Source organism: Maniola hyperantus, chromosome 26 (assembly GCF_902806685.2).
Source record: "Maniola hyperantus chromosome 26, iAphHyp1.2, whole genome shotgun sequence".
NCBI lineage: Eukaryota > Metazoa > Arthropoda > Insecta > Lepidoptera > Nymphalidae > Maniola > Maniola hyperantus.
This window is the reverse complement of record NC_048561.1, coordinates 7269836-7284857: the sequence shown is the minus strand read 5'-3', so window position 1 is coordinate 7284857 and position 15022 is coordinate 7269836. Positions and strand designations below refer to the sequence as shown.

The 15022-nt window shown below is 38.8% G+C and overlaps 1 protein-coding gene across 2 annotated transcripts in view; it reads right to left on the bottom strand.

Annotated features, from left to right (window-relative positions):
* The window catches only part of sli (slit guidance ligand), a 125512-nt gene that overhangs the window by 29456 nt on the left and 81034 nt on the right, over positions 1 to 15022 (bottom strand). For both annotated transcript variants that reach the window (XM_034982107.2, XM_069507653.1), the window contains 2 exons: positions 1478 to 1621; positions 723 to 884 (listed from right to left, as the gene is read on the bottom strand). In XM_034982107.2, coding sequence (XP_034837998.1) covers positions 723 to 884; positions 1478 to 1621 — 306 coding nt within the window. The remainder of the gene's footprint in view (positions 1 to 722; positions 885 to 1477; positions 1622 to 15022) is intronic.

Genomic DNA, 15022 nt, shown 5'->3' with positions numbered 1-15022 from the left:
GCAATAATATGTATTTTTGTAGGTGTGACACAAGGTGCCAACAAGTTCAAAAAATTCCCGTTGTGTAACAGTGTTACTCAACGGGAATGTTTTGAAATTGTTGGCACCTTGTGTCACAGTGTTACACACGGGGGTGTGACTCAACGGGAATAACCCTTCTATGGGTTCTATACGCGGCTGAAACGTAGACCATAAGACAAACCGACCGGCGAAAGATCGACACTCTGGAAATGTGGTGCTGGAGACGCCTCTTAAGAATACGTCCACGCGTGGGCGTTCCCCCAACTACGTGGACGGACTTAAACCGATCCGCAACAAACACGCCTGTCTCCGTGTGTGCCCATAATGCCAACAACAGAAGTCGCTGGAGGGAGATCGCACGAGCCGCAGTGAAGAACTCATAGCCACCACCACTCTGTCAAGAGTGAACGATTGAGAAGAAGAAGAAGCTTATGCTCGCAACTTCGTCCTTGTGGACTACTTACACAAATTTCAAACCCCTGTTTCGCCCCCTTAGGGGTTGAATTTTCAAAAATCCTTTCTTAGCAGATGCCTACGTCGTAATAGCTATCTAGTACATATTTGCATTCCCAGCCCGATCCGTCCCATAGTTTGAGTTGTACGTTGATATATCAGTCAGTCAGTCAGTCAGTCACCTTTCCCTTTTATATATTTAGATTCTGGACCCTTTTTGAATTGAAAAAAAAACTTAGTTTCTATACCTGGCGCCAACTCCGAGGATGCCGGCGGCGCGTACAGCCGCCGACAGACGCGCGACGCGACAGTCGCAGACGATCGGGTTGTCCGTCAGTCGCAGCGTGTGCAGACGTGCGACCGACGCCGCCTCCAACGACAAGTACGTCAGATTGTTGTTATTAAGAGTTCTGAAAAGAAAAACAACAGTTTTTAAAGTAGAGATATCTCTAAAATTTAAGGTATTCCGGGGTATGGTAGCTAATAATTATGGGCCTAATAGCTAAAAAAGCTCAGAGGCATTTAGCGGCGATGGAGAGAGCTATTCTTAGAGTTTTTCTACGTGATCATCTCAGAATTCACTACGTGATTAAATCAGAATTCTCTACGTGACCAAATCAGAATTCACTACGTGATCAAATCAGAATTCACTACGTGATCAAATCAGAATTATCTACGTGATCAAATCAGAATTCTCTACGTGATTGAATCAGAATTCTCTACGAGATCAAATCAGTGTTCTCTACGTGATCAAATCAGAATTCTCCACGTGATCAAATTAGAATTCTCTACGTGATCAAATCAGAATTCTCTACATGATCAAATCAGAATTCTCTACGTGATCAAATCAGAATTCTCTACAGGATCAAATCAGAATTCTCTAAGTGATCAAATCAGAATTCTCTACGTGATCAAATCAGAAATGAGAAGATCCATATATTATTATGTCATCACTGGCAACAACTGGTTCAAAGACTTTGGTCTTCAAGCACTAAATACTTACAGTACTTCTAAACTCTTGAGGTGTTCCAGCGCCTTCTCGTCGATACACTTGAGCTGGTTTCCGTCCAGGTGGAGGCTCTTCAGTGCAGTCAGACCGCGGAAGGTTCGCCGACTGATCGCAGTCAGCTCGTTGCGGCTCAGATCCCTGTCAAAGTTGGATTTTAGAGTTAATTTGAGTACCTAATTTGTTTTTACAAACACGTAGTTCGAAAACCCGAACCAAAAACGTTGGGGTCCCAAGGTGCTGGAAGAGCGACCTCGCACCGGAAGACGCAGTGTTCTAGGTAGACAGACGACATCAGACGAGTCTTCGGGAGCCACTGGATGGCGGCGGCGCAAGAACGTGGCGTGTGAAAGTCCCTACAAGTATTGAAACTTAAGTACTTTGACCCAATACGTTATCTAAATATATAAAAGAAAAAGGTGACTGACTGACTGACTGACTGACTGACTGACTGACTGACTGACTGATCTATCAACGCACAGCTTAAACTACTGGACGGATCGGGCTGAAATTTGGCATGCAGATAGCTATTATGACGTAGGCATCCGTTAAGAAAGGATTTTTGAAAATTCAACTCCTAAGGGGGTGAAATAGGGGTTTGAAATTTGTGTAGTCCACGCGGACGGAGTCGCGAGCATAAGCTAGTTTTATACTAAGCGAGAAAAAATCTCTAAAAATGTAAAAACAGGATAGTATTAGTAATTAGCAATAAGATTTCGAAAAATGTCACTTTCAGTTTATAAAATAAGCCAAGACGACTTAGAAGTTTCCTAAATGTCATGAACTGTGGTTTCGGCCTTCGGGTAAAAATAGTGAAAACCAAGCGTGAAGTCCACATGTCGGTTCCCGCCATTTGCTGGGCACTCGACAAAATGGCGCTAATGCACCTCTCAGCTTTGCGGCGAAACAATACGCTTTCGACCTTTTGTGAGCCGCTTACTGCGATTTGCGACTGACGATGGATTTGTTTTTTTTTTACCCGACTACTATGGCAAAGCCAAAAGAAAGGGTTATGATTTTGACAGTCTATGTATGTAGGTATGTTTGTATGTATTTTTGTGTCTGTGTGTTCCACTGTAGCGACTAAACTACTGGGCCGATTTTGATAAGTGAGGTGTCAATTGATTGTTGTTATAGGCAGGGTGACATATATAGGCTACATTTTATACGAACATTTATAATAAGGGTAGGTACTGATATTTAACAATATTTTAATTACCTAAGTACATAAATAAATGAGGAATATTAGATTGGTACGTGGAGAGATTAGGTTTCAAGCCTCGGTTTAGTGGTCGGTGGTTTGAGGTCAGCGCTAGGTAGAGTCCCTCAAGACACGCAGCTGCTACAGAACAGTAGGGCAAGTGTTGCCTCATTAGTGAAGAAGGGTCGTGTCTTTACCACATAATACTCACTTGCCAATGCGTAATGAAATACGAAAACTTGCGCAACAAAACTCAGATAACTGTATGCTCAGATGAAAACTAACATTGAACGTTCAAAAATTAAAACTCGCCCATAGATAAGTATTTTAAATCGATGGCTTTACAGGAGAGTTTTTTAAAGTTCAGATAATACTTATGCATACCACAAAAATAGTAGATCATTTTAATACAGTTTAGTCGAGAGTAGATCGTGACAGAGAGTATTGTTGATGACTAGGTGCTAAACTGTATAGAAACTGAATAACATGAAAACATCGTGAGGAAACCTGCATGACTAAGAATTCTCCATAATGTTCTCAAACGTGTGTGAAGTCTACCAATCTGCACATGGCTTGTGGCGTGGCGTATGGCTCTTCTCACTGTGAGAGGAGAGTGTGGCAGCGTTGGGGGTTGATGATGATGAATTTATTTATTTAATAGCTTATGCCCGCGATTTCGTCCGCGTGGATTACACCAAACCCCTACTGTACCCCTTAGGGCTTGAATTTTCAAAAAGTATTTCTTATCGGATGTCTCTCTACGTCAAGTAGCTACCTCAGCCCGATGCGATACGTGCAGTAGTTTGAGTAGATCAGTCAGTCAGTGACCTTTTCCTTATATACATAATTACATATATAATATACAGATTATTTTGGCTGATATAGGGTTATCATTTAATTTCCTTGAAAATAAAGCGTTTCATTTCAAAATGAAGCCACGAAATCGTGAAATGGCGTCATAAAGCTAGAAGAAAATGGCAAAATAATACTAATAATTCGCCCCTCAGGTCCTGCGACAAAAAGGTTTCTTATGTCTCAAGTGACATAAAAACTAACAACTGGGGGCGAAGAGTGAAAGGTTGTGTTTACACTGTGTACCTCGTTTCAGGCTTCAGTGCGAAATTGCCTGTAAAATTCGTGTGTTTACAGCTTACAAAGGGAGTAATTGTATCTCTATTCTCTACCAAGTTTCCTCTTATCTCTACTTCATCATGCATACCTACTAATATTGTAAATGCGAAAGTGTGTCTGTCTGTCTGCTATCCTTTCAACTGATTTTGACGAAATTTGGTACAAACTTGCATCCCGGGGAAGGACACAGGCTACTTTTCATCCCGGACTATTTCAACGCACAGCTCAAACTACTGGACGGATCGGGCTGTTTGGCATGTAAATAGCTATAGTATGCATGTAGCATGTAGATCCGTCCAGTAGTTTGCGCTGTGCGTTGATAGATCCGTCAGTCAGTCACCTTTTCCTTTCCGAGCGTCAATAGCTCAACCGGTATAGGAGTGGACTGAAAACCGAAAGGTCGACGGTTCAAACCCCGCCCGTTGCACTATTGTCGTACCTACTCCTAGCACAAGCCTGACGCTTAATTGGAGAGGAAAGGGGAATATTAGTCATTTAATATGGCTAATATTCTATTTAAAATATTTAGATTGAGTTTAAAAAGGAAAATAGGAATTTCCTCAAAGAAACCAAAAGAATTTTAAATAATTAGACGTAAAAATGACCTAGTTCTGCGCGCACCTTTATTCTTACAAATTGACATTTCCAAATCCCCAACATGGCCGCTGCAAAATGGCGGATTTCGCGCCAAAACAAAAGCCTGACATTTTATGATTGCGGTCTTTTTATTGATAAATTAAATATTTTAATAAATTAAATACTTTAATATATTAAAGAGATTAATTTTAATGTGCACAGGTGTGTGCATATCCCTCTGCGTTTCTGTGTATTCTTATACAATGGAATATGTGAATGGATTATTTCAAAATTGGGTATTTGACTCCAATTTTTTTATTACCTTATTATAAACTAGAGTAAAAATAATGACGTAAACTGAAAAAACTAATTAAATCGATCAAATAACAAAAAAGTTATAAGCATTTAAATATTTCTGATTAGACAGAGATAGCGATACAGCAGTTTGACGTCACACCTACTAATGCCATAGTAGCTTCGTGCGGTTTCATACAAATTTTCGTTTTGCGAGAAAGGGATAGAAGACTCTCCCACTCCAAAATTAAAATGCCTGTAACTTTGTAAATCTTTGTTGGATTTTAATATTTTTTTCAGCGTACGTCATTATTTTTATCCTAGTTTATAATAAAGTAATAATATTTATCAAATTCAAAAGTAGGCAAATAACCAATTACAATGTCTTCCGTGTAGTCAGCCATTGTTATAAGTATTTTACGCGTTCGTTGATTCAGGGGGTAGGTAAATATTTAAGTGTAATTTTGACAGTTTCATAGACACGATTTTAGTTTGAAATAAGTAGCATTGTTATTCGTAGCAAATAGCCAACAGTTGTTCTGTAGTTACGTACTGATTTAGTTCAATACACGTAACTCCGGCAATAGGTTTAGATAACTGTAAATATTAAACAGTAACTGCAACCTTTCATAACTATTGGTTCAAAGTAGTTAGTAAGTCATACTTACGTTAAACAATACCAAATAATTTCCACTATTTACAGTTTACAAAGAAAGGTGATATGTTACAGCATATATCAGCTTTCTTGTAGTCGGAAACTGCAACTGTGTTGCCTAGGTCTTATACTGAAGTGCTTTTTTTTTGTTCTTCTTCTGGCTTTACACAGATTAGCCAATGTCAGGTTTGTTATCTATTGAAACTAAAATAAGCTAGCTACTCCTGCGCTCCGCCTCTGGAAGTCCGCCTGGGAAAGTCATTTGTGTGAATGAGTGTAATATTTTATAATAAAATTCCACAAGCAATTTTAGACTTGCCTTCACACAAGTTTAAAAAATGTGTTAAAAGTATGCTCCTAAAAAAAGCATATTATACAGTCGCAGGCTATGTAAACGATAAAAAAGCTTGGATTTGACTCGCTCCAGCAATGCACGGGGCTGCAATGGCTTGTATAGTACGGTATAATAACATTGTAAATTGAAAAATTAAAAAGAGCAACCGCCGAGTTTCTTGCTGGTTCTTCTCGGTAGGAACGGCATTCCGAACCAGTGGTAAATTAAAACTACCTGACTATTCATAAGCACTTTTAAAAAGTTTACATGAATAAAAAAATATTCTATTCTATTCTATTCTATTAAAGTTTAAAGTTAGGGAAACTATGGATAAAATTGAAAAATCGGAATTTGGAATTTGAAAGGAAAAGGATAAGGTTTTCACTAATAATAATATACCCACATATACTATAACTTGATATCATTTTTTTTATGGAATAAAGCTAGAACTTTATAAATATTTGAAGAATTAGTATATACTAATAAACAAACTATAGATGTAGGAAATGGTATATGCAATGATTCGAGATGAGCTCCGAAGTACTTTTTTTTTCAGATACAAGTTAGCCCTTGACTGCAATCACACCTGATGGTAAGTGATGGTAGGGTGGTAACTAGCCACGGCCGAAGCCTCCCACCAGACCAGACCAGAAATTTAGAAATTATAAAATTTCAAAACCTCTGCCAGGAATCGAACCCGGGACCTCCCACTAATAAGACCACAGCGCTCACGACTGCGCCAGGGAGGTCGTCATATACTTATACCTAACTACATACTTCCATTTTTTTTTTTAATTCATTATAGGCGCACGCTTGACCAAGATCAAACCTGATGGAAAGTGATGATGTGGCCTAAGATGGGACGCGTGACTATAGCCATAGCGCATAATAGTACTGTGATAGTATGCAACAGGTTGAAATGGCAATCGAGGAGGGAACGCCCCTCGCACCCGCAAAACCCAGTGCGGGCGAGCGCGGGTGACGTGCGGGGCATTCCCCCGCCTCATACGTCGCTTGCCATCTCAACCTGTCGCGGGCGCTACTTTATCTCGAAAAATCAAAGAGTTCCAACGGAATTTTTAAGAAGCTACATCCAAGCAGACAAAGTCGCAGGTATTATCTAGTACGTATACGTACTAGCCGATGCCTGCGACTTCGTTCGCGTGGACTTTTTAAAAATCCCGTGGGAACTCTTTGATTTTCCGGGATAAAAAGTAGCCTATGTCACTCTCCAGGTCTTTAACTATACCTATGCAAAAAAACACGTCGATCCGTTGCTCCGTTGCGGTGATTGAATGACAAACCAACACACTTTCGCATTTATTAATATGGGTGGTGATTGAAGGAGAAATCTACAAAACTATCTAACAACGAAACCAAAAGTGAAACCAAAAAAAAGAAAGAAATTCTAAAATAGAAGTAATAGAACATCCCCAAACAAAACATTTCTACACTCAAAAGAAATGAGGAGCTCATTAAGCGAGGGCGGTTTCCGGAATCAAGATGGCGCCGCATCCGGTCCCGCGCAGTCGACGTCTGACTGCCTTCCGCTGCGGACGTGCGCAACGGTTCAGCTAATATGACGCTGAGATTATAAATTAGGTACTGACTATTGTTTTCTTTGAAGGGATGAGTTGGTGTGGAACAGGATTTTACTTTTGAGATATCAACACTGCATCCCTTAAATAAGTTCTCTTGGGTGTTTCATCATCATGATCAACCTTAGCGGATGCCTACGTCATAATAGCTATCTGCATGCCAAATTGTAGCCCGATCCGTCCCGTAGGTAGGTAGTTTGAGCTGTGCATTGATAGATCAGTCAGTCAGTCAGTCAGTCACTCACTCACTCACTCACTCAGTCAGTTTAGATAAAAAATAAGCATATCTTAAAAAAAGCCTGGATTTGACTCGCTCCCTCAATGCACGGGGCTGCAATTGCTTGTACAGTATGATATAATAATATTGAATACTGGTCACTTGGAAAATTCAGCCGCCGAGTTTCTAGCTGGTTCTTCTCGGTAGGAACGGCATTCCAAAACAGTGGTAAATTAAACTAGTTGACGATTCAAAAGCACTTGTAAAAGTTTACTTGAATAAAAATATATTTTATTCTATTCTATTCTACGGCAACAGCGTCAAAATTTAATAGACACTTTAATTAAAATGCGACTAATTAATATGAATGAAGTGTCACATTTCCCCGCCATTTTGTGGTGTACCACAGGAGGCAAGATGGCGGGTCCATTAACGTTACTTGAGTCTTATTAGTTGAATTAATTACCCTTCTAATGTCGGGGGAAATTGTAACTTGAGGGAAACTTCACTTAATAAGTTACTCGAGCATTTCCAAATGTTTTTAGATAGATAAAGTTAGTAAAACGTATTCAACTCTTATCTATCTTTTGATTTGAAATTATAAGTAACATTAAATTAAATCTAAAATAAATTTAATTAAATCCAAAACCTCATCGAGACCACCGCAGCGAGGCATTGTATACCCAAGAAAATTATAAATTGAAAATTTTAAGTAAGGGAGCGCATATCAACAGACTTTCTAAATCTTTTAGGGTCAGAATTTCCAAAAATGCTTTTTTAGAGGACGCCTACTTTATAAAAGGTGCACCTGTGCGTCGATGGATCAGTCAGTCAGTCAGGAGTCAGGACAAGTCTTTTTATATATGTATAGACCAGCTTATGCTCGCGACTTCGTCCGCGTGGACTACATCAATTGCAAACCCCTATTTCACCCCTTTAGGAGTAGAATTTTCAAAAATCCTTTCTTAGCGGATGCCTACGTCATAATAGCTATCTGCATGCCTTTCAGCGCGATCCATCCAGTAGTTTGAACTGTGCGTTGATAGATAGTCAGTCAGTCAATCAGTCACCTTTTCCTTTTATATATATTTAGACTACGAATAATTTATTATTATTCGTACTTAGTACTTATATAGATGAACCCTTATGTAAATCGAAGTGAAAGAAAAGCTAGAAGCAAAAAGAAAACCAACTTAAACTAATATTCCGCCTTTCAAAGTTTATTACAATATAAAAGGAGCTAGGAAAATACACAAAGCACACCCTCGCCTACCTGCCGCCCGCCCTGCCGCCCTACGCGAAATTAAATGCCCTTCGTGAATTATATAACGCACCGTCTGTATGTCACGGTATGCCGCTAGGGGGACCATGGTTTGCTCAGAACAAATACCTGTAGAAGTAGCCCTTATGCGACTCTCTGTTAAAGGGAGATAGCTAAATGCATTAAAGCTGTTATTAGAACGTGACGAAATGATTATTTTTTGTCCTTATCACCGTGGCCACTTTTTTTTGTTTGTCAAGATGTACTTGTACGAGAGATCTTGACAAACAACGTGACGAAGTTATGTTGACTCAAGTATTTTAAAGAAATAATTGATTTGTTTTGTTGTTTTAAGGGTTCCGTAGCCAAATGGCAAAAAACGGAACCCTTATGGATTTGTCATGTCGAAAGGATTTTTGAAAATTCAACCCCTAAGGGGGTGAAACAGGGGTTTTTTTTAAATGTATGTTTCGCTAGCAATCCTCCGACATTCGGAGACTTTGTATAGCTTAACACGGCATGTTTTTTTACCTTTTTCTTTTTAGATTTTTGTACTGTGATCATTTTAATAAGATTTGATGACGTGTGGCACAATTTAAGAAATAAACGTTTTTCATTGTTTCTTTCTATGGCCACCCTACCCGGTCCGGTATGTATGAATAATTCCCATGCAATTCAGACGGCGAGGCCTCCGGGGACTCGATCGGGAACACTGGGAGGCCCCTCCGTTATCTATTCACACCTCGCCAGAAAACACCCGTTTTTGGGTCGCGTTTCAGAAAATAAAACCGTCCAAGTGCGAGTCCGGCTCGCGCAATGAGGGTTCCGTACTACAGTCGTATTTTTTCGACATTTTGCACGATAATTCAAAAACTATGATACATAAAAATAAATAAAAATTTGTTTTAGAATGCACAGTTGAAGACATTTCATATGATATCCCACTTGATATAGTTATCTTACTTAGAAAATTAAAAATACTAATTATTAGTTCATGACCACAATTTAATTTTTTTTGTGTGATCTAACCCTAAATTCACGGTTTTCAGATTTTTCCCCAAATTTCAGCTATAAGTCCTACCTACCTGCCAAATTTCATGATTCTAGGTCAACGGGAAGTACCCTGTAGGTTTCTTGACTGACAGACAAACAGACAACAAAGTGATCCTATAAGGGTTCCGTTTTTCCTTTTGAGGTACGGAACCCTAAAACACAATTCCGTGTGTAAAGTCTCCATTACGAGTGTAGTGGTAACCGCTTCCCGAGCCTTTGTTCGCACATCGCGTCTGAAAGAGCAACTCCGGGCTAAAGAAACTACTTTACACTCACAGACAAGTAAAGCAATACGTTGCGATATTTAAATAAAAAGCTGGTTAAAAAAATATCGCAACGTATTGCAAGTAGCACATCTGACAGACGCAAGAGTTCAACGAACGTTGCGTGGATAGGTGTCGCGGGGTCACTGACCCGAGTTTTGCACGCATTGCGGGTTTGAAAAACTCTAAATCACTAAAACTAAAAGTAACGCAACTGGTTATTGAAATTAGGTTATGTTTAAGTAGTATAATCATAGCGCTAAGTTTTCTATAGCGTCCTAATTACAGCACGTATTTGTTTTATTGCTCCTCAAGGTGTACAGTTATTTTGGCCCGCAGTGTAGCCATCTCGCCATCTCGCGCAACGCGAAGTCGAGTAACTCTCAAAGGGTTCAAAGCGCCGCGGGGTATGTGGTAGTTGTTGTGCCCGGTTTCACACGAACTGCCTTTTGAATACCTACTGTTTTCGTGCACTTTACTGTAATAATTTGCTTTCCCTAGTTCCTTTCAAACGTTGTAGTTAGGTTACCTTTACCTAAGACTAATAATAAGTATGGAACTAGAACATGTTCATATATCTTAGCAAATATAATGAATAACTTACCTTCAACTCTGCAAAATACCTACAGTAAAAGAGCGATTTTTATAAGAAATAGGTGCCTCTTTGGATGCCTAGTCTAGGTCTAGGAAGTGTTTCATGTAACGATATTTTATATGTACAAATATGCACTAATTAACAGCTTTTATTTTTATAACAGTTTTTTACCTAGATTTTATTAAATTTGTATACTTAACGCGAACTCGATATCCTCACATAAACTTTAACAGTTTCTAGAGGATGGCGAACTGTTTATTTTAAAATGTATAATTGAAATTTACGTGATCAATAAAAAAAAAAAGGTAGCTAACACTAACAAGCTATATAGACATAGCTATAAGGTATATTGCCTTCTTATTATGCTTGGAGTTTCTCTACGTGATCAAATCAGAAATGAGGAAATCGGTAGGAGAACTAGAGTAACCGACATAGCTCAACGGGTTGCGAAGCTGAAGTGGCAATGGGCAGGGCACATGGTTTGTACAACCGATAGACGTTGGGATCCCAAGGTGCTGGAATCCTCGCACCGGAAGACGTAGCGTTGGAAGACCCCCCACTAGGTGGACGGACGACATCAGACGAGTCGCAGGGAGCCGCTGAATGGCGGCGGCGCAAGACCGTGGCGTGTGGAAGTCCCTACAACAGACCTAGGTCCAGCAGTGGACGTTTATTGGTTGATGATGAGGTATTATAATATCTGTATTCTGTATATATAAAATTCAAAGTCCTGACTGATTGACTGACATATATATCAACGCACAGCCTAAACCGCTGGTCCTAGAGACATGAAATTTGGAGGGTGTGTTCTTTGTAAACAGTAGGTATCCACTAAGAAAGGATTTTTCGAAATTCTACCCCTAAGTGGGTTAAATAGGGGATGAAAGTTTGTACGAAAGTCAGTCATTTTTCAAGTTATTTGCATGAAAATTGGTATTTGGGTTTTCGGTGACAAATGAAGAAATACGTGTTTCAGGATTTTTGGAAATTCAACCCCCACCTCTATTTTCTAAATTTTACCCGAGCGAAGCCGGGGCGGGTCAGCTAGTTTTTATATATTCTAGCCTAGATCATAAATATCTAATCTAGGAAGTCCTTTAACCTAAATCTGTGCGAGTAGCGCAAGTAGGCAGTAAACGTAATTTTGTCGTTCACATGGACATATATCATGCTGTCAGTAGCTACATCACAGGTCTTAAGTACACAGATATTTGGTTACTAGTGATGTGCGCTCTATGTAAATATCGATATCGATAAATAAAAATAATGGCCTTCCCGACCTACCTACCTGCCAAATTTCATGACGACAGGAGCAATTTTTTTTTCTATATTTTATTTAGGACTTTTCTTTAAAAACCCGGCCAAATGCGAGTCAACCTTGCGCACCGAGGGTTCCGTTTTTTTTGACATTTTAACATTTACAAAACACCGACAAAAACTATTACGCGTAAAAATAAATAAAAATCAGTTTTAGAATGTACATAATATATTCCACTTGGTACAGTAATCTTTCTTTGAAAGTTTAAAATTATGTTCATAAACCCCTTTAAAATTTATTTGGTGATGTAACCAAAAATTCACGATTTTCACATTTTTTCCTTAACTTGTGCTATAAGACCTACCTACTTGCCAAATTTTATGATTCTAGGTTAACGGGAAGTTACCCTGTAGGTTTTCTTGACAGACAGACAATGAAGTGATCCTATAAAGGTTTATTTTTTCATTTTGAGGTACGGAACCGAAAAAATCTAATGTGTGTCTGCCTGTTACAAACTTTCCACGGAAAAGAAAATCTATGCTGCAAAGAAATGATTAATTACACAGCTAAATCTAAATATATAAAAGAAAAAAGTGACTGACTGACTGACTGGCTGACTGACTGGCTGACTGACTGACTGACTGACTGACTGATCTATCATCGCACAGCTCAAACTACTGGACGGATCGTGCTGAAATTTGACATGCAGATAGCTATTATGACGTAGGCATGCGCTAAGAAAGGGTTTTTGAAAATTCATCCCCTAAGGGGGTGAAACAGGAGGAGAAGTCGCGAGCATAAGCTATAGTCGTATAAATAAAGTTCAATGAAGTCGTAAAACAAACACTACGTTATTTAATTAAAAACTGCAGATGCTACTAAGTACTAAGTTTATGTTTCCGTTGTGTAAATGAATTTGTCTCGCAACAATTCAGGCAGTTTATCTTACTTCTTTATTAAATCTCGAGTGTGCAGTAAATTGTGTTCGTACTCATTTCGTTGTAACAAAATGTTGACAATTTTGTCTCTAGTATACCTAAGATGAAATTCCCTTTCATAAAGCCGTGGGAATCCTTTGATTTTCCGGGATAAAAAGTAGCCTATGTCACTCTGCAGGCCTTAAACTGTACCCATACAAAAAATCACGTTGATCCGTTATTCCGTTGCAACGTGATTGAAGGACAAACCAACAAACCAACAAACAAACACACTTTCGCATTTATAATATGGGTAGTGATCTATTTAAAGTTTGTAAGATTTTTCATCATCATCGTGATCAACCCATCGCCGACTCACTACTGAGGACGTGTCTCTCCAGATTGAGAAGGGGTTGGCCCTAGTTCCTACGAGATTTTTAAAAAACCTATATCTATACGAAGTGACGGGCATCAGCTAGTGCCAATATAAATAAATCTTGAAGCAATTAAAAGATGCAGATGCCATTGCACGCTGGCTTTGTAAAAATTTATTCGTCTCGGATCTAAGCTCGTAGATAACGAGCAGTTTCTTAATTAAAGACCAAGTCTGGGAAAATTCTAGACAAATTACGAGCAAGACGCTGTGAAACAAACACAAAGGCTAGAATGCTTAGCATTGCGTTCGTCTTCTGTAAAGATTTTTATTTTATTTTATTAAAAAATTTCGTAGGTAAAACTTAACTCACACACACACATCTACACGTCTCCCAAATATACGTCAATCAGTACCTACCCTTATTATAAATGCAAAAGTGTGTTTGTTTGTTGGTTTGTCCTTCAATCACATCGCAATGGTGCAACAGATCGACGTGATTTTTCAGGGTTTAAGACCTGGAGAGTGACATAGGCTAACTTTTATCCCGGGAAAACAAAGAGTTGCTACGGGATTTTTTAAAAACCTAAATCCACGCGTACGAAGTCGCTGGCATTAGCTAGTCTAAACATGTACAAAAGTATTTCAAACGATCGTCATTCCTCATCCTCGTACAAACATCACAGTCATTGAATAACATTCAATAACACAGAAACCCCGATGTAGAAGGCCAATAAATCAAAGCACAAAACATGAAAGGCATAATATTCTACGACACTGTTTATCGACTAATCCTCCAATAAAAAGAAATAACACTTTTATCGACACACGTCAATCCCTGCTCTAGAGTGGTTGTCACGTATTTGAACATGGAAGCTCTGTCTGCCTCTCGCTCACACAGTATGTCTATCCCACTCTCACAGTAAGGTACGATCAGCAAAAAAAAATCAAAAAACCCAAATTGTTATGTTATGTATATAAAATTAATATGGACAACATCTAGGTTTAGGATATAGGTATTTATGAATTGTTTTTAAGCTTATTTCGCAGTTTACCGACGTATTGTATTAATGGTGGTATTTACCCGTTTTATACAATACACTATTTGATTGAATTGTGTTGAACATCGCATTTCAAAAACCCATAAATTCACAAATTGTTTTTAAAATAATGTTGTGCTGACTGACCGATCTATCAACGCGCAGCACAAACTACTGAACGGATCGGGCTGAAATTTGGCATGCAGATAGCTATTACGACGTAGAGATTCGCTAAGAAAGGGTTTTTGGAAATTCACCTTTTCCTTTTATATATTTAGATGAAGCATAATTAATTAAAACATTTTTTTATATAGAGACGTAGATTATGCTTATTTGCATCATCTTGTATTTGCATTTCTCTTATCATTGCATGCCGCAAGGTAGAATTTTGACGTACATTTATCATATCTTTAAGATCTGTAAACTAACCCAAATTCGCAATAAAGAATTTTTTGTGCTGACGGTACATTTACCACGGTCAATCACATTCTTTACAATCGTCATCACAACCGGAAAATACATAATTCAGTTTCATCGACAACACAATAAGGTAGTTTATCGACAAATCCCCTCACTAGAGGCGTCGTCACGTACCTACGGCCCTACGCACGGCATTGTGGGCCAGTTGATACTATAGTAAGTTACATCCGGTACACATTTGATTAATACATTAGTTAGGTTAACTGACCAGTGGTACAGCGGAGATGTAGCACAGCGATTTGAACGATATAGCATTCGATGAAGAAACTAAGGGATTTTGTGCACTCATCCGTATT